General features: G+C 40.6%; 1 protein-coding gene across 1 annotated transcript in view; it reads left to right on the forward strand.

The window, feature by feature from the left end:
• Window positions 1-27,885, forward strand: part of ITGBL1 (integrin subunit beta like 1) — a 206,434-nt gene that overhangs the window by 94,760 nt on the left and 83,789 nt on the right. The window contains exons 5-7 of the mRNA XM_005668526.4: window positions 1,092-1,232; window positions 4,864-5,004; window positions 14,337-14,483. Of these exons, the coding sequence (XP_005668583.2) occupies window positions 1,092-1,232; window positions 4,864-5,004; window positions 14,337-14,483 (429 nt within the window). The remainder of the gene's footprint in view (window positions 1-1,091; window positions 1,233-4,863; window positions 5,005-14,336; window positions 14,484-27,885) is intronic.

Here is a 27,885-nt window from a genome sequence, read left to right on the forward strand (position 1 = left end):
CCTCTGGGATGTTGGCTGTTGGACAAGAGAGAGGCAAGAAAAAAGACTTTTAGCCATAGGCTCTGTTAAACATAAATGCCTGTAAAACCCGGAGAACAGAGTAAAAACCAAAATGGCCCTGGTTTTCATCATATTTACAAGAACAAGAGCAGTTATTCGTGGTTGGGTGACATAACTACAAACAAGGGAGAAGGGAAGAAATGATTTGGGGGTAAAAAGAATTGCTGTCTCTTGGGCATTTGTAGAAGGATTGCTGCATCTGAGTGCAGGAAGCAATGGTATGACAAGTCATTACAGACGGGACACAAGTACAAACAAGCAGAGTAACAGTTTACAGCACGGTGGGAGATGGAATTGCATGGGGGCTTCTGGACACTAAATAATGAGATGTCAAGAACCTTTGTACCTTCTTGACTGATAGGATGGACGTTTGATTGTAGGACCAATGGTCCATGGTCCTTTAGTAGTTTAAAGGACTGCTAAACATTGATTTAGCTGAAAACCTCTTTCCCGTGTGGTGTCACACAACAGCTTGGAGGACACAGCTGAATGAAAAGGTGAAGTGTTTCCTCTGCTTTAAGAAATGGTTCAGCCATTAATAACGGGCATCTAAGTAAGTAGTTGCACCATTGGTTTCTCAGTTTCCTCTGCTTTAAGAAATGGTTCAGCCATTAATAACGGGCATCTAAGTAAGTAGTTGCACCATTGGTTTCTCAGTGGTTGATCTCAGACAACTCAAAAAATGCTCTTAGATGATGGCGTATATACATTTGAGTTGAGTGTGTACATTTGATATTGGCATGGAGTAGATGTTCACAGCCTTTCATGCCATTTCTTTAAAATTCTGTCCTTTTAGTCAGCTACTTGGCGAGGACAAGTAAGAAGACACCTTGGCTGGCTTTCTGTGTGTAATTATGTAGATTAGGCTGTTTGGGGGGGCGGCAAACTCTATAATGCGATTATTTTAAGCAAGGACTGTGGAGCAGGTGGATTATTTCAAAAGGCAAACAGGATCACAGAGAGGTGGAAAGTTAATTCTGCTTTTCAAAGTTGCTTTTTTCCTCACTGTATAAAATTCATTTTGGGTAAAGGCCACGGCAAGTGTTACTGTGGAAACTGTTACTGCCAGGCTGGTTGGCATGGAGATAAATGTGAATTCCAGTGCGACATCACCCCCTGGGAGAGCAAGAGAAGATGCACATCTCCAGATGGCCAAGTCTGCAGCAACAGAGGTGTGTCCGCCATCCGCCTTACTACGTAAATGGGGAAACACAAAGCCCTGAATCCTTAACCCTTGTTAGCTCTGCATTGTCTTCCTGGTGGGAGGAAGTAACTCTTTTCTAGTGTTTGATTTTGATGTAAATCAGCATTTTCTAGACCAACAGGCTTCTCTGTCTTATCTTTTATTGGGCAGAGAGCAGAGAGATAAGAAAGTTGCTGCCATACTTTCAGCTTTACTGAACAAACAGTTAACACAGGGACTGTAATTTCTTTGGCAGCCATCCAGAAATGGCATAGCACAGTGCAAAAAGGCAATGCTTGTAGATACTTCTGTTAAATGTCTCTTGACTAACAGAACCATCTACAGCATGAGCATCTAATTATCCAGAGAGCCTTCAAAAAAAAAAAAAATCTCTCTCGTCTTAATTATGAGTAAATGGAAGACTTGGTGGCAATACAGGATTGATATGAAGTCATTTAACTTACATATGTAATAATAAAAATGTGGTGCTGAACAGGATATAGCCAAGTGAAACTGAGACTGACCTTACACATGCATTTTAAAAATATATCGGTAGCGCTCACATAGAATTTAAAGTGAATTAAGTGTTGATATCAAATCAACTCATTTTCAACACTTTTAAGATAATCCTTGAAAATATTTGTTATTGTTCTCTTTGTCAGCTGGACTACTGGTAGATAAAAGAGCCAAGCTGGACTTTTCTGCCTACAAGATGATATCAATAAGAGGCCACATTTCCTTCCATAAAGTGAGAAAAATCTAGAAAGCTGGAAAATTTTTTTTTTTTCTTTTCTGTAAATGCATGTTACATTTTGATAGAAAATGCCTACATAGAAGGCATTGACACACAGCCAGTTTTATCTTTTTGAACATTGACAAATGGAGTGCGTTTGTGGCACAGTGGGTTAAGGATCTGATGTCGGCAATGCAGCGGCTCGGGTCACTGCTACGGCATAGGTTCGATCCCTGGCTCAGGAACTTCTGTACGCCACGGGCACAGCCAAAAAAAAAAAAATTGGTGTAGAAGAGTCAAATGTCCCAGATTTCTGTACTTATAGAGGAGAAGGAAAACTAAAAGGCCTGAACTTGGAACAAAAATGATAAAGAAAAATTCTCTAATTTAGGCAGAATTGATCCAACTCTGTATGATACTAAATCAGTCATATTTTCCTCTAAAATAGAAATCATTTGCTGTCTGGGCAATAGTCACTGCATTTAATAAAAGCGTCCTATAGTGTATTGGTATAGATTAAATACATAAAATAACCTATTAGACTCGATGCTGGAGAAAACATTATGGGAAACAAGAAAATACGTTTTTTTGCCTCTAAACTTTGATTTGTTGAAGTTTTGTCAGGCCAAATTGAATCCTGGTCAGTATTTAAACTAATGTGGAAGGAAAAAAACCAGAGTTGCTGGTTGGGCATGGCTAAGGCATTCTATTATTTCTCTAAAGATTGCAATTTCATTTTTCTTCTTTTATCTTTAGAATTTTGTTAAATTCTACAAATTTTAAACACCTGTTTTCCATGATAAACTCTGAAGGCTAAAATGAAATTACTTTCATATAAAAGAAAAAAATGGACCCATGGACCATTACTGCATGAATTCCCCATTGATGGCCGTTTAGGTCACTAGTGTTTTTTCAATAACGTGGATACCATCATATTTAATATTCCTGTACTTGTACTTTTGTGTACTTTTCCTTTCCTTTCTTTCTTTCTTTATTTGTTAGTCTTTTTAGGGCCGCACCCGTGGTGTATGGAGGTTCCCAGGCTAGGGGTCAAATCGGAGCCGTAGCTGCTGGCCTACACCACAGCCACAGCAACGCCAGATCCGAGCCGCATCTGCACCCTCCAGCACAGCTCAGAGCCACACCAGATCCTTAACCCACTGAGGGAAACCAGGGATCGAACCTGCGTTCTCATGGACACTGGTCGGATTCCTCAACTGCTAAGCCCGTTCGGGAACTCCCTCCTTCCCTTTTGATACGTTGATTGAGGTGAGCTATTATGATACATGCAACGCACATTTAAAAAGTATGTGTTGTGGAGTTGCCACTCAGAAACTTGTGCATTTTGTATCCCATTCATCTCCCCGGTTCTTGATCCTAACAGTCTTGTTTATTTGTCAATCTGACATCTGAAACAATTCTCACTCCTAAGGGCCTCTCACCCCTTAGTAATGGAAAGTTGAGTGGTAAACATTTTCACATTTACCTGTTATCATTACTTCTCTCTACAAAATTTCTTTGCCTTTGTTTTGCTATTAAGCATATTTGTCTTTAGATATTAATTCATAAGGATTGTTCATATGTTTGCGAAAGCGGCTTTGTCTTTCACATCATATGACAGCTTGTTTCAGCTGTTTTCATCATTTAGTTTGTCTTTGTTGTCTTGCCCCCAACCAAAATTTTAGATTTTTATGTTGTTGTATCTTTTTCTTAAATAATTTGCTTTGAGGATTTTGAATACAAATGAATGTATTTTATATATTATTGTTTTATTTTCTATCCTTAAATCTTTAATCTTGCTGGAATTTATTTTGATGTAAGAGCTAAGAAAGGGATTCAACTTTTTTTTTTCACAACTGATTAACTGGTTGCCCTAAAGGTGATTGTTCATGCTTCACACAAAGTTAACGATTTACAACTGAACATTATTCCAAGCATCTCTCCCTGCCTAATCCCCAACATCCTCTGTAAGCTGAGCCAACCTCCTTGGTAACCTGCGCTCATCTGACCCACCAACCTTACTTCTTAGTCTTCCCCAACACGCACCTTCTGTTCCAGTGAATCAGGCCTACTTAGGGTCCCCGTCCCGGCCCTCGTTTGCTTGTTCGTGCTTTCTTGGCCAGTTTGAGTTGTTCTGCCCCCCATCTCGGAACATGGCTCCTTCTCTCTGTGTATCCAGACTGTCTACCTTATTCCCACAGCTCACGTTGATTCCCCCTTCCCCAAACCTTACAGTATGCATGTCCTAGTTTATAAAACATTCCCACTCAGACTTTATTTGCTCCTTTTTCTTTCATTAGCTTTTTTTTTCCCCCCTCAAATAAACTATAAGCTTCTTGAGAGCCAGGATTGCATCTTATGCTGTGTTGGTGTCACCTTTGAGTCAAGACAGCAGAGGGCTCATGACACCTACGCACAGACATAGATAATAACTCCTGTTTATTCAAGAATTTTGACTGTCAACTCTATTTTGTTTGTTTATTTCGTTTGCTTTTTAGGGCAGCAGGGGCGGCATAGGGAAGTTCCCAGGCTTGGGGTTGCATAGGAGCCGCAGCTGCTGGTCTACACCACAGCCATGACGACATGGAATCTGAGCCACGTCTGCAACCTATGCCACAGCTCACGGCATCACTGGGTCCTTAACCCCCTGAGCGAGGCCAGGGAGCAAGCCAGCCTCTCGTCGATACTAGTCAGGTTCATAACCCGCTGAGCCATGGTGGGGGCTCCTTTACTGTCAACTTTAGTGTTTTCCTCTGTAGGATCTTTTTTTCTGAATAGGAATGTTTTCCAAATACAAGTAAACAGCAGAAAAAAGAGCACTATTTGAGATGCTTTCTGTCCTGATTTTTCTGCCCTCGCCCCATAGAGGATTATCTTTCCCGTCTAGGGATTTGCGTGTGTGGTGAATGTTCTTGCCATGACGTGGACCCCACTGGAGACTGGGGGGATGTGCACGGGGACACCTGTGAGTGTGACGAGAGAGACTGCAGGGCTGTCTACGACAGGTACTCTGATGACTTCTGTTCTGGTAAGTGCCTCCTAATCCCCGCTTCTAAATACAGAGCATTCATTTCCCTGCTTTCAGGATGGATTCCCATTCTCACAGAAGCCGTGAAAGAACTGCAGGTACATTCCAAAGGATTCAGTATCTACAGGGCTCCTGATAGTGACTTGCAAACCTTTTGGGGGATTCACACATTGGGCAAAGACGTGAGATCAAAGTGCCCCCGCTCCCTGCAAAGTAGTCGAATTCCTCACCAAGGAGACCCATGACTTCCAAATATCTAACATGCCACCGGGAGAAGGCAAAGCTGGCAGACCTGGCCATGAATAGGAGAGGTGTCATCATGGCAGTTCTGTTAATAGATTACAAAACTTGGCATACTGGAGTTGTCTGGGAGGTAGATACACATTTTACAAATTAGTTTAAATTTTAAAATATTATAAAGCGTATTATAAATATTATAATATTTGCAAATTAATTTTACAAATTAATTTATATATAAATTTTATCAATTATTTTGTTACTGTATGCCTATTTTTTATTGCGATAGAGTTTATTTATGTATACACACTGGATATAGTAGTGTGTCTTCTCTTAGATATTTTACTGTATTGATTTTTCAGTACAAGTGATAATACTAAAATTGTTCTGCAGTTTTGTCTGTGATTGGGTACGAATTATCGGAGTTGAAAATTCTATTCCATTAATTTTTATGGAGCAGATGCTTTTTGCCACGGTCTGAACTGCACCTGGGCTGCTGGTTTCAGCAGCAATGAGACAAACATGATCTGTGATCCTGCCAGAATTTCTGGTGGTGCAAAGGGAAAAAAAAAAGCAGATTTATCTGGAAGAGTGTCATTTAGCAAAAACGGAGTTCTAGATTTTCAGTCCAGTGATACTGGACGATCCAGGAGGCAGAAGACACGGGCATACACATGTCTTTATGTTGGAATGCTTGGTGGGTGTAAATAGGGAGAGAGGAAACTCCTCTGGTCTCTGGAGCGTTTGCCAGCAAAGGGAGCTAAAGGAGCTTCCTCATCATTGGCCTCATTATGAGGACGGTGGAACTAGGACAGCTAATAACTATTGAGTGACTTCTGGATGCGGGACACTGTGTTCAGTACTTCCCAGACTTGCATTTATTCTTCATGAAAGACCGTGTGGTAGGGAACACTTTTATTCTCACTTTATGACTTGGAGAAACCGAGGTTCCTGTGATTCCATAAGCTGCTTGAAGGCTCCACCACTAAGAGACAGATTCAAAATGTTAACAAGGTCTCTGGATCTGAAGAATTTGAAAGCTTCTTTCTTTACTGAATAAGTCTTTGTTTACATGTCAATCAAACATAACATTTACTGAGCGCTAACTATGCCCCAGGCACTATCTGAGATAGTAGGGCATAAAAATATAAAAAGCCTAGGCTTTGCCCTCAAGAAGTTTACTGTTTAGCAAACAAAACTGCCATGTAAACATATAAAGGCAATAAGACCCTATGGTGTGGGAGATTTGGCATATTCATGCATTTATTAACTTATACTGGGACTTACCGGGGAATACAACAGGTAAAATCCCTCTCCTTGTGGTGTTTATATCCTGCTGGGGTTGGGCTGGAGAGAATCAGCCAACCAACAAACAAGATGTAGAGTGAGTCAGTGCTATATATTTTGACTATAGGTGGGTGCCATATATATGCCATAGTGCTAGACTGAAATGAGCAGAGAAGAGGGTTGAGAATGTTGGGGGCATGGGCTTGTTGACACTTTCATTTAGGGGTGAGGCCCTTCCCAGAGCTGGTGACGTATGGCTTATGTCCTGGGATGCTTTTGGTGACTGCACATATAATTCTGCCCTAAAGGGTAGGCTTGCAGGTCAAAAGGGATGAGATAGACGTTCCGGGCAGAGAGGAAAGAGGCAGACGGTCCATGCAGGGGCCTGGACTTGGTTTGGTTATTACCAGAATGTTCAAGTAACAGAGGGGAAAGCTAGCAAGAAATAAGGACTGGAGGAATTTTTACCTGATTTACAATGTTATGCCAATTTCTGTGGTACAGCAAAGTGACCCAGTCATACAGAAGGATTTTTTTTAACATACGGTGTATACACTTTCTTGTTAACCCCTGAGCCTGATCTTGATCCTGATTTGGGAGTGTAGTTGAAAAATTCAGAATTTTCAGAATGTCGTTGAAAAATTCAACATGTCGTTTGGAATGGCAAAATTCAAAAAGGCTAATTTGGGGCCCCAGGAGCTGGTTCATCCCACAGTGAGGAGTAGGGCCATGGGGTGGGGGTGGGGGGGCATTGACATTTCGGTTGACCCTGAGGTCCTTTTATAAGCCCACAACTCCCGATGCGTGTTGTTTAGGCTTCGAGTTGCTACCACAGGTGGGGCACGCGAAGGCCATTAGGGAGTCTCCTTGGCATCTGAAAGGCTCCCCCTCATTTATTCCCTCCCTCCTTCCTGCTGCCCTCTTTTGTTCTTTCTCGCGTCTTCCATTCTTCCCTGTCCTGGGAGATTCCAGAGGAAGTTGAGTGATGGGGCAGTTATCGTGTTGCAGTTGTTGGGTTCTTCATGGGAAGGGTTTAGGAGAGAATTGGTGTGTCGTCTCCTTGTCGTGCATGTAGACAGGTCGGGGGGGGAGAAGTGAGGTGGGTAATAACACAGGTTGTGGTTTGCACAATAAGACATCAGGCTGGAATGGTGTTTCTGTTATTTATTTGTTGAAGTGAACTGCATGTGACCAGTTCTCCGCAGCCTGCCTCTCAGTCTTAAAATGAGAAGTTTTCAGAAAGAAGCAGCTCACATTAACAGAGACCCTGAGCTAGTAGACACCTATCAAGTTCGTTCACACACCTCATCCCATTTTATGTTCACACTGATGCAGAGAGGGAGACACTGCTCTCTCCATTTTCACAGAAGAGGGAACAGGTTTAAAGAAATTAAGCCACTTGACAAAGTTCACACTGCCCTGAAATGTCATCTGAAAACACAGGCAGCCTACATACTCATGTAATTTAATCTTCAAGCGATGCATATAAAATTCTTCAGTTTCACTTTATTTTGGTAAAATAAAGTTTAGTAGAATCTGTCCTCTGGATGCTCAAACGTCTCATCAGACTAAGGTTCTCTGGAAGTTACTATGATCTGGGGCAGACATCCATTTTTGGAGTATTTCTTCATTCTTACTACATCTGTAGATTTCCTTGTATTTTGCTTTGTGAATTATCAGTCTTCACAATTTTCCTAATTGCCCGTGCACCAAGGAAGGGAGCCAATGCCGTTGATTGTTGAGTGCCTTAATACCTCAGTGATAGGAGACGAATGTACCCCAAGTATGTGGCTATTCTCTAGTGATTTATGCCAGGCTGGTGTGTAATGAGCCTGAGATGAGTGCAGCTTTATTTTTAGCTCTCATTCTTGTCAACCTGCTGATCTTATTTAAGTCCCGGAGAAATCTCCATTGGATTATAGTTGGCTCATTTAATTGACCTTCTCATTGTATTCATTCATTCATTCCCACTCTAGCTGTTCATCTAATCACTAATACACCAAAATGTAAATATGTTGTGCCTCATGCATCATGAGTACAGGGGATAGGATGCAAATTTGAAAACGTGATACTTGCTCCCAAATAAATTAGTTGTATTTATACCTTCTTTCATCCCTAAGTGGTATTCATCCAGGAACTCTGAATTGCATGCTCATGAATTCATCCACACACTAGCATGGCTTCTGTACCCACAAAGACACACACACACACACACACCCTCAAAGATGATGCTATTGACAAAACTGGGTTTAAAATGACAGGAACGTGACCACCCATCTTGAAATAGACCAACTGCTCTGTCACTTCAGTTCTCTGAGCTGCTCCACTGAATCAACTTCCCGATTCTGAAATAAGTCCTTCCTTCCTGATGGCTGCTCACCACTCTGATCATTTTCCCAAATCCCTTAATTGGAAAAATATGCTGCAGTGTGACGTCCATACTCCTTCAGCTTGTCCCGGCCTATGAACATGATGAAAATATAAGGTGAGTCCTGGCTGAGGATTCCCTTCGTTTGGAAAATGGCATTGTTTGGTAGAAACATATTATGTGGGGGGATTTGTCATTGGGGATTACCAACACGTTAAGGAAAGACAGTGAAGGAAGGAATTACCTCCATTCAGTTTGCATTGTCTTGAAAAGGAAATTCATCTATCCAATGGATTAAAAAAAAAAATAGATCTAATTTGTTTCCCCAACTTTTTTCTGTGGATGGTCTTCATATTACTTTGTAAGAAGCTACTTATAAAAATCAGATTCCAGTTCATGAGCATTTTTGATTGTTTCAAAAGAGGGAGACATCCTCTATGGAAGAAGAGTATTCTTCTGGAGTGGATGGAGCTATATTTGTCCTGGACTGATGTCTCTGAGATCAGATTGCATAATGTAAAAAGCAGGGTGATTACAAGGAAAACAATGTTTCTGCATCTGCACCCTCTCCTCTAATGGCCTCAGAGTGTTCGTAGCTCTTAGCTGTTCAGCACGGCTCTGATGCCTCCTGACTGTGTGGGTGTCAGCTCCCTGCTATTGTGATGCAGATCGGGCTGTGGTCTCTTTTACATACAAAACTGTTGTCCTGTGTGTGTGTGTGTTTAATGAATACTCATAGGTCTTTTGAAAGCAGTGGAGAGGACACATAGGTGGATGATCCGTGTGTTTGCCACATGTTTGCTCTCAGGAATAAACAGTAACTTTCTGTATCTTTCACCTCCATGTTGTTGATCCACTGCCTACAGCGTTGAAAGGAATCCTTGTTAGAATCAAAGAAATGAACTCCTGCAGGTAAAAAGAGGTGTATACAGACACACCTAGAGGTGACAAACTAGCATTGAAGCATTTCAGATCAGTGTGGTAAAAATCCATTTCTTCTAGATCTTTCTTATAAAGTAAGAGGAAGCCCAGAAGTGGTGCCACATTTAGATGAAGGACCCTGATCTCCTAATTTCTTCATTTATGCCTTTTTCACTCTTTGTTTATGAAAGACCCTGATATAGTAGGGTATGGCAGTCTAAAGGATTTTCATGCTAAATAGATCTTATTTCTAAACTCTACTTTATAAATCAGAGCCAAGCATTTTCATCTTCATTTTATCACTGTGAAATGATTCCCCCTCTCTCTCTTTGGCATAACTTTTATGCTGGAATTGAGAAACTAGTAAACCCCAGAGGAGAAATCTATAATTTCAGCTTTTGATTTCCTATCTTTTCTGAAAGGTTAAATACCTGCTTCAGAATCTGGTATCGATACCTTGCATATCTAACTGTTTTCCTAACCCCTCCCATGAAATATAAAGGATTTTGCAGAAAAATGTTTCATTTGAAGTGGGATCCATAGCATATTTTTTGACAGTATGTGAATCCGAGTTATTGAAAGATGTAGACTCTGATTTTTATTACTGTGAAAGCAAAGTTATATAAATGTTGTAACTTGTCAGATTAATCTCTGATCAGCATTTAGATTAGGCAGTACCACTGTCCTTACTATTTTTCATCATGCTCGACTACAGCTATTTAAAGCTTTTCTCTATTGCTTTTACATTTTCTTCTTCCATGATCTTCTGGGGGTATTTGATTTACATAGTTCTACTTTCCTGAAACAATGAAACCTTCAAAAAAAAAAATTCTGAATGCCACTGTTTCATCATTGAAGCTGGTGTCCCAAATCCACTGCCTCTCAGGAATTTCTTTCATTACAGATGGTTTACTTATATTTTCATAATCCTTCTTTCCTCCACTTGAACTTGTTCAACTGACGTTGGCGAAGTGTAGTGGACACATAGGTGGGTGATCTTTAGGAGAAGCATGAGCCATCCTGACCTGGGCAGTGTTCTCCCACTCCTGTTAGAGGCAAAACCTTTCATCCCAAGGCAATCACAACAATGACACAATCTCATCAGTTCTTTCTGGGTGTACACAATCGACCACAGCTGGGTTTTTTACTGGGTCTTTTGTTTAGATGGAGTAGGGGCTGGGGTACACGTCTGAGGCCAAAAGCACAGAAGCTTAGGGATCATCACACACCTGGTAACAGAGATGACACATTTTATATCTTCTTCCTAGCTTAATTTGGAGTTGGCGATGCCAGGAGGTGATGCATTCATTCATAGGAATAATCCTTGAGAATGTTCATGATGCTGCATTAAATGCACAGGAAATAGAGGTGACAACCTCACGGGCCACATTTCCCTCCTAGAGTTTGCAGAAGAGCACGGAAATGGCAAAGAGGTGGAAAGTGTAGCTGCATAACATTAGCGGGGAAAGCACAGAGATTAAAGCCAGGGAGGGAATGAGAGCAAGAAGGAAACAGACAGCGAGAACGTGAGGGCATAAAGGTGAAAGACTTTCCGAGATTTCTTCTAAGTCTACAGCATCTGCACATTTTTCAAAGTTTCTTAAAGCACCACAGGTAATCCAACTTCCTTTGCTATTAACTAGACCAGTTTTTAATTCTAAAAATTTCTATTGATAGCTTCTAACCATCTTCACAGATTTGTTTTATGCCACCACATTTTTTTTTTCTTTTTATGACGGCACCTGCAGCATATGGAAGTTCCTGGGCTAGAGGTCTAATTGGAACTGCAGCGTCAGGTGCATGCCACAGCCACAAAACACCAGATTAGAGTTGTAGTCTGCTGAGCCACAAGGGGAACTCCAAGCACACTTTTTTGTTTTTTTTTTTTTAAATGTTGACATGTGATTGAACCTCAGATAGAGAATAATGACTGTTCTTAAACCATCTGTCACTCTTGAGAACTTTCTCCCTTTAGTCACCATCGCTCTCCATACAGGCTTCTGCTTTATTCTATATTCTAAAGGACCAGGAGCCTTACTGCCTATGGATTCCAGGCACCTGCAGCACAGGTGGTGTCCTCCTAGGTTATTAAGGATTTCCTGGCATCCTTACTCACTAGATGCTTTGTTCTAACTTTCACAGCTCTTTTGAACTTTCAAGAGTACATTGTTTTTCCCCTTTCAATCTAACTCTGTTTTTCAATTTTACTGTCAAAGTGTCAACTCATCTTGCACAAAAGGCATTGTGTTCTGTACTTCATCCTGCATCCTCGTGGCACATCTAACTGCCCTTGAAATGAAACCTCTTGTCTCCAAGAATTTCAAAGCCACTGGCTCCCTTAAAACAGCAGGATTGATTGTACTTTAAACATTAGAGTTTTTTTTATCAGATTTACAGTGTCATGTCAGTTTCTGCTGCATAGCACAGTGACCCAGTAATATATATATATATATATATATATATATATTCTTTTTCTCATATTATCTTCCATCATGGTCTATCCCAAGAGACTGGATACAGTTCCCTGTGCTGCACAGTAGAACCTCATTGCTTATCCCTTCTAAATGTAATAGTTTGCATCTACCACCCCCAAACTCCCCATCCATCCCACTCCCTCCTCGCTTCCCATTGGCAACCTCACTGTTATTGATCTGTGCATTTGTAGTATAGCTATGTTTGCAAATTCTGCTTTAATTTACATGGGGATTAGGAAGATGGGTAGGAACTTCTTCAGCTAGGATGAATTGGGCAAAATCCAAGGAACTCGACAACCTCTGAGATATAAGCTATTTGAAGAAAAATTCTCATCTTTGACGGTATGCATGATCATAGTCACACGTCATACGAATTTATGAACAATCAATTTTCTTCCTTTAAAATGGTGAGCTCTAAGGCAAAGTGTTAATAGGAACAGCAATTTGTTGTGTAGATTCTGTTACAGAGTAGGTGCTCAATAAATGTATGTTGAACTGAATTTAGTGTTAAGTGAGAGATTTGGATTCAGTGATTCCTGAGCTTATCCTGCTTTGCCCTGTAATTTTGTGATGTGTTTCATGAAGAACCAGGTTTATGGTTGGTGAAAAGCTTCCTCATATGTGGATTGTCCAGTTCTTCAAGTTCAGAAGATGGACATCTGCCCACAAGCCTCGTGGCATATCAATAAAACAGGCTGGTCTTCACTGAAGGCCAGTTTCCATGCTGGCCATATATACATCCATATATATGTATGTATCAGTACACACTCACCTACACACACACATATATATACACATACATACATATATATATATATACATATACACACACTGATGTGTATATATGTATTTCTATCTGTATGTCATATGAGATACATATTGATATCAGATGCCAAAGACAAAATAAAATAAATATTCATCCATTAGCATTATACCTGATTTCCCTAAAGAAAGTATAATTCCACTTCCTTTAAAATCCTTCCTGCATTTTTTTTAGAAATTATAGGAATCTATTTTCTGTCTGTAATAAGGCGTATCTGAGTGGTTTCTAAGAGTTAGGAAAAGCTCGTCTGTGTTACCTGATTTCCTTTCTATTCCTACTTGGTTACATGTGGGCTCAGATGAACAAAAATAATGGTAGGCTGCTTTCATGTAGGATTTTATGATACAGCTCGCTTTTAAGTAGCATGTTAAGATTTAGTATGTACTTGCTGGTTAATGCCGATGATGTATTATTATTCCATTTAACAATGAAGAAACTAGCCTCAGAGTGGTTGTCATTTGACCAGCCCTAACCTGCAGGGAACAGGGTCCGATTGACCCCACTGACCTGATGGGAATCCTGGGCTACTTTTTGCTGTACTGTATCACTGCTTATCGCAGCTCTTTACAGGCTGTGTGTCCATGTGGAAAGAAATTTCCTACCTTTTCTGCTCTCTTTTGCGTATATGCAGTGTGTCTTTAAGGATTGCAAATTCCACACAGGCTACTGGTTTTGAGCGAAGGGTCTGTCGGCCAAGTGTAGTGTGTAGCAAAAAAGGCAATGAAAATAAAGTGTGGAACATCCCAAAAGCGAAGGCCCTGTTTCACAGCAAATAGTTTGCCGTTTCCGTAGGCTCTCCTCCACATGGCTCAATTGCCACATTCATCAAATCCTCCATTGAGGCCCCAGCAGACCTGTACAACCACACACTCTTGGATTTTGACGGAATCACGTCGATAGCCCTGTGAACCTGTTTATCGCATCTGGAGTTGTTGCTTTTCTTTACCCTTCATGATCCATCAATATAGATCCGGTATTTAGGGACATTGAGAGAAGAAGGCTGTTGCCTTAATGTTTTATATTGTGTTAATCGCGAGCCTGAGTCACTTGTGACATTCACTGTTGAAATGAAAGCTAATTCTGACCTCAGTGTATTTTTTCTCATATACATGTGAATATGTGCACGTGTATATGTGTGTAGACACATGCAGATGATAATATGTGATTCACGTGTGTATGGAATGTATTCGGTAACAGGTGTATTGTTACTCTCCTTGCAAAGGTCATGGCCAGTGTAACTGCGGAAGGTGTGACTGCAAAGTGGGCTGGTATGGGAAAAAGTGTGAGCATCCACGTTCCTGCCCGCTGACGGCCGAGGAGAGCCTCAAGAAGTGCCAAGGAAGTTCTGCGCTGCCTTGCTCGGGGAGGGGTAAGTGAGGCGTGAGGTGGGTGATGCCCACCGCCTTTGAATCCTGTGCATTGAATGAATTCAGGTCACATGAATCTTATTTAAGAGGTAGGCGAGATTCTGGAAGGAGCGAAAATTAGTCTTTTCAGAACTAATAACGAATGACTCTAGTATTCACGAGAGAAAGCAAATGGAGAGATAAAAGCTTTCTCCTTCTCTGTCTTAAACACACACACACACACACACACACACACACACACACACACACACACACACACACTCTCACCCTATCAGTCTACTTCAGCTTTGAGGTCTGCAATTTCTATTCAGTTCAATGCTACATTAAAAAAAAAAAAGCGTGGATACCTGCTCAAAGCTTTCCAAATAAGACCATCTAATTGTCCACTGACATTTCTGAAACCTAATAACATCCTCTCGGGTCGTACCGTTGGCTTTTGAAAAAGCACTGTATAAACAGAGAGCTCGGAATAAGCTTTTCTTGTTTCAGAAGGCACATAGCCTCAGGTGTGTTCTTGGTACAAATTGGAGGAGAAGGAAGAATTCATCTGGAGGAAAGCTGGTTTCATTCTTTTTGATTTATCAAAATAAGAAATACAGTCTCACGTCTCACATGAAAATGGCAAAGTTAATGTGAAATATGCTTTCGGAGGGAACTGGTGATTGAAGTTATGACAAATTTTGTTGGTGAAAGAGGAAAAGGAGAGAGACTTCCTTCACCTAAATGGTAGATCAGAAATTTAATTTTATGATGCAGGGGAGGTTTTTTGAAAAATGAATTTTTAAATTGAAGATATAGTTCAAATGTCATAAAATTCACTGGTTTAAAGTGTACAATTTAGTGGGGGTTTTTTTTTTGTATCCTCACAGAATTATCCAACTAGCACCACTGCCTTATTCCAGAACATTCTGTCGCCACAAAAAGAACCCTGGTGCCCCTCCCCGGTCAGTCCTCATTGTCTTCTCCACCCAGCCCTAGAAACCATGGCTCTGCTTCCTGCTCTGTAGATTTGCCTAATCTGCAGATTTCATATAATGGGAATCATGAAATACGTATTCTTTTTGCTTCTGGCTTTTTTCACTTAGTGCAATAATGTTTCCAACGTAACATTTCAGTCCTTCATTTTATGGCTGGGTGATGTTCATTCGTATGGATGTACCACAGTCATTTATCCATTTCATCTGTCAGTGACCCCTTGGGGTTGTTTCTGCTTTTTGGCCATTGTGAGTAAGGTCCTATGAATATTTACGTACAAGTTACTGTGTGGACTTTTTTTTTTTTTTGCTTTTTAGGGCCACACTTGTGGCATATGGAAGTTCCCAGGCGAAGGGTCGAATCAGAGCTGCAGCTGCTGGCCTATCCCACAGCCAGAACAACTCAGGATCCTTAACCCACTGAGCAAAGCCAGGGCTCGAATCCAAATCCTCATGGATACTAGTCGGGTTCGTAACCTGATGAGCCGCAATGGGAACTGCTGGACGTGCTTTTTTAATTTCTCTCTGCTCTCTACCTACGGGTGAAGTTGCTGGTTATATGTTACCTCTGTTCAACTTTTGGAGGGACCACAACACTGTCATTTTACATTTCCTCCCCCAGTGTGTGAAGGTTGCAATTTCTTTACATCCTTACCAGTATTTTTATCATATGTCTTTTTCATCACTTATGGTTTTCTTTGGGTGGAAAATCCCCAAAATCTCCAAGATTGTTACTTTATTTTATTTTTATTTTTGTCTTTTTGCCTTTTCTAGGGCCGCTTCTGTGGCATATGGAGGTTCCCAGGCTAGGGGTCGAATCAGAGCTGTAGCTGCCGGCCCACGCCAGAGCCAAGCAATGCGGGATCCGAGGCTCGTCTGCAACCTACACCACAGATCACAGCAACACCGGCTCCTTAACCCACTGAGCAAGGCCAGGGATCGAACCCGCAACCTCATGGTTCCTAGTTAACCACTGTGCATCAAGATTGTTTGTAACAATGTATTTTTCCAGACTTTGATATTCATCCCTAATGATTATACAGAGGAAGATAGGCTATGGATAGAAGGAATTTTTAATTTCAGAAGCATTTCTGAATTGCCACATCTTTCACTAATAATTTCAGGTAGGAACCACTGTTCTACCAGCGTTAATAAAATATTGTGGCTATAGGGCTTGAATAAGCCTATTATGCTCTTAAAATAATGAAGACCAAAAATCAGTATTCCTTAGACTATAGTTATTTATTTATTGCTAAAAATAAATTATATAACGGAAAACTCAGAAAAAGCATATAAAATTTCTCTCAAACATAGAAAATGACTTTAAGTACGTATACGTATATAAGTATATATGTATGTGTTTATACATATACATATATTTCATTTGTCTCAAAATTTTAATGCAAGAGAATTATGTATGGACTTTATATATCCATGTTTAATAAACTCTGACAAACACATATGTATCTCCTAACCTTTCTAGAGATTCAGTAAGTTATTTAGCTACCATTTTTAAGCAGTAGTGTATATTTAAGATTTATTTTATTAAAAAGTTGCTATGGATAGGATTATACACACACACACACGCACACACACACATATAGTAATTCATTCAAGCTTTTGAAGCACTTTGCAGATTTGGTATCAGCTTCTCTAGTTTCCTCACGTAGGAATGGAGGTATTGATGAGTGAAGTGGCTTTCCAGGGAACCATAACAAAATATCAGAATTCTGAGAATGAAGGCCAAGGATTTACGACCCGCAGTCCAGTGCTTGGACCAATGGACAGAAACTCTTCCTTTCTCATAGGGCTACATTTGCAAACACAGGGCACTGGAGGTTTTTAAGCAAATGGCCAATATGAAAACTTCCAAAGGATTAGTTTTGCAATTTATGAATGACAGCTGCAGCTGTGGTTACATGAGTGAGGAAAGCAATTACAAGGCTCATCGGTTCTCCAGCCGAGAGCTTCAGCAGCTGGCCAGCTGGGGCCAAGGGAAGAAACAATTCTCCTGGTAGAATTAAATTAGGTTCCTTGCTTGTGTTGGTGATGACTAAGTGTGATCATTATGTCTTAGAGGTAGGAGAACAATTTAGTTGATCTCTTAAATTTTCTGTTAATCCTGTGATTCCTTGATCCTTCATTTAGTTAGATGACTCTCAGAGAGTCAATATGAATGTACAGTGATTCATCCTAATTTCTGCTCCTGGCGTTGGTGGGGGAGGCAGCTTTCTCAATTCTCGTATCAGTATTCTGCTCGAAAACTTAAAATGGCTTGTGATGGGCTAAACATGAAGCTCTTCTTGACTTAAAAATACATTTTTGTCATTATTGAGCTTTTTCTGAGAATGTGTCTGGCTTTGGCCAGAAAAGGTGAGCAAAAGGGATGTGTGTCACTTTGGAGCAGAGGTCTAAGAGGCGCTGAGAGATTTGCCATTCTCCCTTTTTCCCTGGCATGGAGATTTGCAGTGTTCGAAATGATGGCTGATCCGTTACCTGGGTCTCTGAATGAGGCTGATCCGCAGGAACCTCTGCTGACCCACCCAGGATCTGTAACACAAGTAAGAAGTAAACCTTTGTTGTGTTAAGAAGCTGAGATGTGGGGAGTTCCGGTCACATCTCATGAGGATGTAGGTTCGATCCCTGGCCCTCAGTGGGTTAAGGATCCAGCTTTGCTGTGGCTGTGGTGTAGGCCAGCAGCTGCAGCTCTGATTCAGCCCCTAGCCTGGGAACCTCCAGATGCCACGGGTGTGGCCCTGAAAAGCAAGAGAAAAAAAAAAAAAGAAGCTGGGATGTAGTGGTTACTCATACTGTCTTCCAAATACAAAATTTAGGGAATGCAGCGAGAGCAAAGCAAACAAACAGGAAAATGCAAATTCAAAGCGGTAAGCATAAAAACCATTGAGGTTTACAACTTTATATGTATAATTTATTGGTATCACTAAATTAAAATAAATATAATTATCTATATATTTTACCAATGATATTTATACTATTCTATCAACAGCATTTATATGCTCTTATTCAATAAGTAAAATACTAAGAACATGGAATGCATTATTTTTTTATTTGGCCACAGCCACAGCGTGAGGAAGTTCCTGAGCTAGGGATCGAATCTGTCCCACAGTAGCGACCCAAGCCACTACAGTGACAATGCTGGATCCTTAACCTTCTGTGCCACTAGGAAACTCCCTGCATTATCTTTTTTAGTATTCTGGAAACACAGTGAGGTAGAAAGAGGTATAATTATTCTTCTTTTCGCGGAAAAAGCAATTTGAAATTTGAACAGTTTGCCATTCTACTCAGTAAGTGCCAGAGATGCAGATTTTCATACAAACTTTTAATACAGGCCCTCTGACTCCCGAGCTCTCATTTTAGGTAATTTATTGACATGCTAATTTATTAACATGTTCTCTTAATATGCCAATTTTCTGAACAACTCGTAATGAATATCTTTTCTGGTGATAAATATTCTTCTGCAAAATTATTGATGTGGCTGCATAGTATTCCATAATATGGTTGTAGAAAAAGAGTTTAATGAGCCCTCTTTTATTAGACTTCTAGCTTACCTCTTATTTTATTCAAGTTATACATTTCATAATTTACATTCGAGTAGCAGAATATTTGCATAAAGCCTAAGTATTAGTTCTTAGATGTAGATTGCATAGGTCCAAATGAATAAAAATCTATTAAGACTTTGCAATTAAAAAAATTGCTCCTACAACTTATATTCTCTAGAAAAATTGTGTCAGTAAACCCTGCTACCAGGAGTGGAAGAGGATTCCCTTCACCCACCGGCAGTGACAATTTCTATAATCAGTTCACTTTTCTTGATATATTTTGCTCTTAGTGCTATAAACTTTTACCATTTACCAAACTCCTTTCATCGACTTCTGTAATCATCCAAACAAGTGATTTATCTGCACGCATTAATATTCAGAGGCTTGCGTCTGCAGTATGCGCCTGCTTTGATCATCATTTGTCCTTGTGTCTAAGTCATCTTTTTGTTTGGCACTGCCGTCCCGTGTGCTTTTGTTGTCTGTCCTCTTGTGCCCTTTGGTTTTCTTTCATCAGACTTGTTCTAAGAGATATTGCATATGTTTCGGTCCTTCAGCGCATATAACCATACACCCCCACAATAAGTGTGGTGAGGAAGAAGAATGAGAAATTGAAGATAATTATTTAATTTTGTAGGCTCCAGAAGATCGAGAGCATGTCCTCATGTTTATCAATTAATGTGCTTTAATTAATGAATTAAGTTGCTTTCGTTCCCTCATCTAAGAACGTACTTTCAAAGAATGATCACATGCCAAATTCCCACCATCTGGAGATTTTTCCATTTAAAGCCACAATTTATTTCTCCGTTTCACTGTCAAAACACATCTCTAAATTCTAGTGCTTTTATTAATCAGAGAAGTTTTCTATGTTGCGTGTGTTTTTTTAACCTGTGTGGGGTTTTATTTATTTTTTTTTTTTTTACTCTGTGATTTTTGGACAACTAAACCATTTTTCTTATTCATGTCTACAGAGGTTCAGTTATTATTTGGGAACAGGAAAATTTTTTTTAATTGAAAATCCTCTTTTTTATTTTGGGGGGAAGTTTTTTTTAGTAAATTTTTTATCAGCTTTATCGAGGTGCAGTTGTATACAAAAAACTGCGTGTATTTAATGCATACAATTTAATGTATTTGATGTATACAATTTGATGAATTCGAACTGATGATGCTGTCAGCACAATCAAGGGGATAAATATATCCATTATCTCCAAAAATGTCCTTCTGTCCCTTTGCCTGTGTGTGTGCGTGCGAGCGCGCATGCGTGTGTGTGTGTGTGTGTGTGTGTGTGTTACAAATGCTTAATATGAGAGCTGTCTAAACTAGTCAAACTTATGGAAGCAGAAAACAGAATGGTGGTTGCCAGGGATGGAGGGAGGAGGAAACAGGAGAAGTTGTTATTCAGTGGGGCTACCTTTCAGTTGTACTAGATGAGTAAGTTCTAGAGATCTGCTCTACCACAGGGTGCCTTAGAGTTAATTCTTTTACTTTTTTTATGGTTTTGTGGGCTGAACAAATTGTGGAGAGGGTAGCTCTCCAAACCTTTTAAATTAAGTACTGCACCACCTAGTGTGATTTGGAATCTATTTTTAAAGTCCCCCACGGCCTAATTAGATGTCTTATTGTAAGTTAACCGAGGTGGGAAAGGGAGAGCATTCTCACGTGACAGGGAACCCAGGATGCTCTTCCAGTGGTACCTCGAGGAGCGTGGGATTCAGATCTCCCCCATGTGTTTGGATAGGTTGGTGCCCTTCAGCTGTCAGTGCTGGAGAATTGGCAATAGTCATGCGCTGAATTAGGACCTTTCCAACACAGTTGCTAAGGACCACAGCCAAAGAAGATGAAGAAGGAGTTCCCGTTGTGGCTCAGTGGCTAACGAATCCAACTAGGAACCATGAGATTGCGGGTTCGATCCCTGGCCTCGCTCAGTGGGTTAAGGATCCGGTGTTGCTGTGAGCTGTGGTGTAGGTCACAGATATGGCTGGGATCTGGCATTGCTGTGGCTGTGGCGTAGGTCGGCGGCTACAGCTCCGATTCGACCCCTAGCCTGGGAACCTCTATATGCCACAGATGTGGCCCTGGAAAAGGCAGAAAAAAAAAAAAAAAAAAAAAGAAGAAGAAGAAGATGAAGAAATGCCCCAGTAAGACGAACTTCTTAACTCTTCCGTATCCAGGAGGAACTGTCCTGCTTTCAGTGATGGCACGAAATGGGGATCATATCAGTGAATCGGTAAATCCTGCCGGAAGTCAAACTATTTCGTCATGTGACGGACATTAAATGATGAGGAATCAGTCTGTGCCCCCCCCCCCCCGCCCCCCGCCCAGGGAGGGTCTTCCCTGGATCACTGAGCACACCTTAAACTCACAGTGCTCTCTGTTGGGGCTTTCACATGCTCTGTTGTCATGGAATGACCCAGAAGAGGAAGATGGTATCTAGGAAGAGGCGAGCTTGGTGATTATTTGCTTTCTTTTGTGCTCAGAAAATACTCATTACAGTATCTTAAACTTTATGTGTGTTCCACAGTTCTGCAAACCTCAGGGATGTAAATGCTATTTATTATGACTTTATTAATGCTAATACAGAGACAAAAAATGTAAGCTCAAGGGAGGACTAAATATAGTGCCTTGAGCATCCTTTATGTCCTCATGATGTTGGGACTTCTGTGTGTTGGGGCATTTTCTATCCTCATGAGGAAGCTAAAGGTACAGGTGCCCAAGCTGGTGGTTGACTGCAAGGTCCTGATTAAATCCAGCATTAAATCTCCCAGTCGTATGAAGAAGCAGCATGTACTAAATTAAAGGCATAATTTGTGTACATTGAAGGAAATTGCTAAAAATCGTGGAACCAAGCCAAGAAGAGACCTCATGCAAGCTGATTATGTAGAGCCTCCTCTTTCCAGGGATAAATAATTATCGATGTGCCTTATTTCCCCTTCTTTATTTTATCTTACCTTTCCTCTCGCTGTTTTTATATTCAACGGAGCAGAAAGGAAGAGAAGAAATTCAGAAGCTGAATTTAATTATCTTATCTATTTTTTGAAAAGCTGGTAAAAAATAATTCAATGGAAAATAATAAACACAGTATTTTTTTTTTTTTTGGATAACCTGAGGATTTTCTAATCCATAGTCCTGAAAACCGTATCACTCCCAAGACAGAGGGAATATTTTTTTCGTGTTCCAGTCAGCAGTCTTGCTTAAGTGTTTTATCTACGGCAACAGAACACTTTGTGTCAAAGATAGGAATTGATCCAAATAAACAGACAATTTTTATTACATGTTGCATAATTTTCATGTGGTAAATTGAAAACCGGTGAAATTTTTTGGCTGGGAAAACTTTTTAGGAAAGGCTGCAACAAATATTGTCAAAATCCATTTGAAATGAAAATAGAGTATTGGATATGAATGCAATCCTGATTTCTTTATGTGACCTTAAAATGAAATGTGTGACAACTGTGACAATTTTGTTATTATAATTATATATTTATTTGTATTAAAACATTAAGCACATAGTGAAGGATGTACTGTGGGGCTCTAGTGGTTATTCCCTGGATTTTATTCAGTGTAAACAAGCCAACTATATATTTTTAGTGGGAAGCAATCTGTTCTTTCAGCCATAATCTTCACAGAACTATCCATTCTACAGACTTCCTTTTTAACAGGAAATCAATGAGGCAGACTGTCATTATGGTGTTGGGGCTGTAGGGTCTAATACAGGTGATCAGAACTCTATGATACCCTTCTTGAATATGTAAGAGGTCATTAAAAATGTGTAGGACTGGTCATTGTGTTCCATTTGCATAATGAATATATATGCAAATATTATATTCAGTAAAAATTAGGATGTTCAGTGTATAGTCATGCTAGAGCATATGGCCATCTTATGCATCAGAGTTTCATTAGTAATGGTGCTTATCAAACAACAGATCTTATTAGATTTATTAAATCTAATACCAAATATCTCTATGGGGGGAGGTCAGGAAACTAGGACCAAGAGGCCCACATTCTGTTTTTGTAAATAAAGTTTTATTGGAATACAACTTTGCTCATTTGTTGACATATGGCTGCTTTCTTGCTACAGGAGCTGAGGTGAATAGTTGCTGCGGAAGGTGTATGGCACACAGGTCCCGAAAGGTTTTTACTCTTTGGCCCTTTACAGAAGAAGTGTGGTGATCCCCAAGCTGTGAATTTGCGATAAGAGTGAAAATGTGGTGGGAGAGGGGACTGAGTGTTTTGAGGGTCAGAGGAGGAAAATATTGTTTTCTAAATACACCTGGGTATAAATATGGCTTCATAAAGTGAGTTAGGCTAGAATCAGGTCTGCAAGGATGAGTAGCATTAAACAAAATATTGAGTCACAAGGGAATAGCTTTTTCAGGGAACAGGCAATCAATCACTTCTGAAGATGTACAAAGAATAAGACAGTGGTGGGAGACAGTCTGGGAACAGATGTCATTCTCCCATCCCCCACTACACCCTCCCCACCGCGCACCCCCCGCCCCCTGTTATGACGGGTTTGAGCAGAAAAAGCTACTTCTTTGCTGAGTTCTTGTACTTAGAATGGTCTCACGAGAAAAGAGGGACACACATTGTAAGTACAGATTTTAAAGATACTGAAACGGTGTCATAGAAATGCCAAGATGATCCTGCTTAGGGCTCACTCCATTACATCATTGCCAAACACCAAGTTTGATGTAATTTCAGTGACCAAACCTTTCCATGAACAAGATGAGTACGTTAGCATCCTCTTTCCTGCACCTCCAATCATGTCTGTTTATCCACTGACAGCATAGGAGACAGACACAATCCTGAAATGGCTGTTTCAGTAAGAGTCACTCAAAATAGCAAAGTAGTGAAATGCAACAGTGTAGCAGCTCAGTTGGTATTGGAGGGTCGCATTATCTGTACTTACATCCACGTGTTTTAAGTGACAGAGGGACCTCATATGGCAGTGAGGCGGGATAGCGGGTTGTTGTTATGGGGTGAGGGGCTCTAGACTGAGGGTGGGCTCTGCCACTAGCTGGGGGTGTGAGCCAGCAAGTCACAGGCCAAATTGGCAGAAAAGCCATTAAGGTGACTTTGAACTTAGCTTCTTCAGGCTGCTTTTCCTTTCCTTCACTTCTCTCCGCAGTAAGTGACTTTGACTTTGTGTTCTGACTCATTTGGATCCATAGATTTTATGTTTGCTCTCAGGGGCTCCATGCCTTTTATTTATGACTCACCTTCTTAACAGACTTTGTCTCTGGTTTTGCACAGCCAACTCTACAGAGAGCCGACTGCTTTTCGAGAGAACGAGGTGACAAGCCAAGCTGTTTTCTAGACTCTGCTTTCCACCAAGTGACTGTTTTGGGTACAGACTAATATATTCCTCAGTCACGGCACCCTTTCCTTTGGAATAGAACAGTTGAGATGGATGAGATTTTGGTTCTCCATGAATATTTATTTCTCATGTGATGCCTTTTATTTGGAAAAGGGAGGAAAGGCAGGATTCCTTGGCTTCTTACTTAAGTTTCTAAATAATTTTGGCCTCTTTGCTGCTCAAAATACCCATGCCATGTGGATGCTTGTAAATAGTACCAAATGGCCTGGCATCATACAGTCTTGAGCCATTTAAGGTTTGAATGGTCCTAAGGATGAAACAGCAAATATTTGAGGTCATCTATACAAGGACATTAAATCATTTGCCAGGATTTCTTTCTCTAGATTTTTTTCCTAAGGCCCCGTGTTGCACAATAGTTTACTGAAGAAGCTTAAAAGGAATGTGAAAAAAAAAATTGCAAGCAGATAGAGAGTTCTTGGAGACTGGGAAGCTCTCTCACACAGCTTCATTTGATTAATTCGCTAGAAGTCTGCATATCATTAATGTTCGTGTTGAATTATGGTCACAGCCGTGAGCCAGTCACAGAAGGGATCCCCCCGAGTGTAGTTTCTTGTAATCATAGAAGAGAAGTAGCAAGACCCAAGTGGGGGTAATTCCTGCTCAGTGCTAAAATGCACTGTTCTGGATGATTCTGCGGCATAGAAAAATCCAGAGGGATTACTGGTAAATGAGATCTTGGTTGGGAGACCTGAAGCCTTGTGGCCGCACAAAGATGTGACAGGCCTGGTTCCTGCTGGCATTGTTCAACCCTGTTCCCAAGGTCACACCTTCTGTGGTTCCTGGGAGGAGTCTCGACAGGTACCAACTTCGCGTTTGGGTCCAGAGGCTCCCACACGGCTGCCAGTATTGTGCATCCTCTCTGCATCCGGGGCCTTATCCAATCAGCTCTTTCTAATCCTGGGGGCATATGCCTTGGAGGGAGCAAGAATTAAAGAGACAGTATGGCCTACGAAAACCTCACAGGGCAGATGTGCTCACCCCTTTTAATGTTTGTGTGGCCCTCGAAAGTTTTGTTTTAGCTTTATGCACCCTACAAATCTGTTCTCTATAAAAACAGTGTCATTATAACGGCTGTTTCCTCTAAAATGCTGAGGGACAATTAAGATGCCAAGGGGGAGAGGAGAGGGAGTGGGATGGATGGGGCATTTGGGGTTGGTAGATGCCAACTATTACATTTAGGATAAGCAATGAGGTCCTACTGTACGGCATGGGTAACTATATCCTGTCTCTTGGGATAGAACATGGTGGAAGATAGTATGAGAAAAAGAATGTATATATTTGTATGACTGGGTCACTTTGTTGTACAGCAGAAATTGACACAACATCGTAAGTCTACTTTAATTAAAAAAAAAAAAAAATCAGAGTTCCTTAACCTGTGGCTCAGTAGGTTAAGAACCCGACATAGTGTCTGTGAGGATGCCAGTTCGATCCCTGGCCTTGCTCCGTGGGTTAAGGATCCGGTGTTGCCACAAGGCTGTGGTGGAGGCCACAGATGCAGCTCAGATCCTGTGTTGCTGTGGCTGTGGCATAGGCCTGCAGCTGCAGTTCTGATTCGATCCCTAGTCCAGGAACTTTCCAAAAAAAAAAAAAAAAAAAAGAAAAAATAGATAAAAATTTATAAAAGATGGCACATATGAAATTGTTTTATTAACTGTAAAAATGCACATGGAGTTGTGAGGGGTTGCAAGGATTTAGGTAGATGACATAGCAGATGAACTCAGAGCCATGGAATTTAATAGCGAAAACAAAAACCAATACTCATTCACCTGTTCGTTAGTTCATTTGTTCAGTCATTCAACATAAATACATTGGGTTCCTACTCTGTGCCTAGAACCAGTCTAGGTGTTCAGGATAGAATAATAAATAGGAAAACAGTGTCAGGACTCCCAGAGAGCTTGTGGTAAGTGTAGTCGGAGAGGTTAAATAAGGAAACAAATAATTTTGGATCGTGGTAGGAGAAGTAACTGAAGATAATATGATAGATAACATGAGGGAATTGGGGCTGGCTTCAGATAAGGTCATCAGAGACCCTCTCTGAGGAGTCCTATTCAGCCAGATCTGAGCATCAAAAGGGGGCCAAATGAGAAGTGAGGGAAGATGACCAGAAAAAAAAAGGGGGGGGGATCCCAGCATTTTATACGAAACTTCAGAATCAAGGGATGAAGGTTTTCTGGAAGAGATCAAAGTCAGTGAGCTTTGTTCTTTAAGAATCCGTGGCGGCTACTTAGAATTTGTTGAAAGAAGTATTTTAAAGATACCAGTGTGAGCTCCTACCTGACTTAATTTGTCTGTGAGATGTCCCAGGCCTCAGGGATTTTAAAAAGCTCCACAGCCACATTAAGAAGCGCTGGTCTGCAGAGTTGCGTAATGAACACAGTCCTGCAGCAGAAGGATGGACACTTTCTTGTCCTACTTCCCACAGAGCAAACAGGGCTTCAGGGAGCGCTTAAGAGTTGCAGAAAAATTACTGTGCGGTGGGGTCTTTCCCTAGGCTCTGTTGAATAGGTGGGAAAGCAATGAGGGGGTGCGGTGGGAGGCGGGGGAGGGGATCTCTGCTCTTGGAGAAAGGGATAAAGACGTTTCCAAACAAGAAGTTCCATCAGAAGGCACAGAGATATGGGAGAATATGATATGTTTGTTCAGGGAATTGGTCCATCCCAGTATTTGTATATCCGAGGCAGGAGTGAGACTGTGTTTTTAAATAGATCCAGTATAGCTACGAAGTGTTTAGGTATGAATGCTGGGTGTATATTTCTTTCACAAAAATAGCCTTCCATGCCTCTTGATTGCCCTTAGACCTGCTTTCAGCCTTCCCAGATTGTTTTCTGAGTGCTAATCTGTGATTTTTTTTTCCAACCAGAATAATTTGTATTTTAATGAATTCTTAGAATTCTATGTCTATGGATTCTTAACCTGGAGTTCATGCAACCCTGGAGGTTTATGGTTGAGTATCAGGGCAGTAAGAACCTCTTATAATAGCTCTAATATATCATATGTACCTTTTTATATTTTTATAAAGAGAGGGGTTGTGGCTTTTTTTCCCAGATTCTAAAAGGGCTGCATGATATCAACAAAAGGTAGAAGTGACTTAGAAACCACTGCATAAAACCAAAACACTATGAGAGAGATGTCACAGCAGATTACTAAGGGACATATTTTAAGATAAGTATGCCTGAATTACACACTGTATGGCTTAGTAGTCAAGTGAGTAAATCATCCAAAGATATAGAAGTACTTTGTGGTATCTAGTTGTATTTGTAACTTATGATGTAGCTTCTTTTTTCTTTATAGGTATAGTTAATGTGCAATAGTATATAAATTTCAGATGTAATTTACAATTTTAAAGATTATATTCCATTTATAGTTATTATAAAGTACTGGCTATATTTCCTGAATTGTACTACATATCCTTGTAGCTAATTTATTTTATACATTGTCATTTGTTTCTATGGGTCCCCCACGTCTATCTTGCCTCATTCCCTTCCAACCATCGTATCCC

The sequence above is a fragment of the Sus scrofa genome, chromosome 11 (genome assembly GCF_054392235.1).
Source record: "Sus scrofa isolate SSC_HxYL_T2T_F1_AM1 chromosome 11, Sscrofa_HxYL_maternal_Yorkshire_Landrace_v2.0, whole genome shotgun sequence".
Classification (NCBI taxonomy): Eukaryota; Metazoa; Chordata; class Mammalia; order Artiodactyla; family Suidae; genus Sus; species Sus scrofa.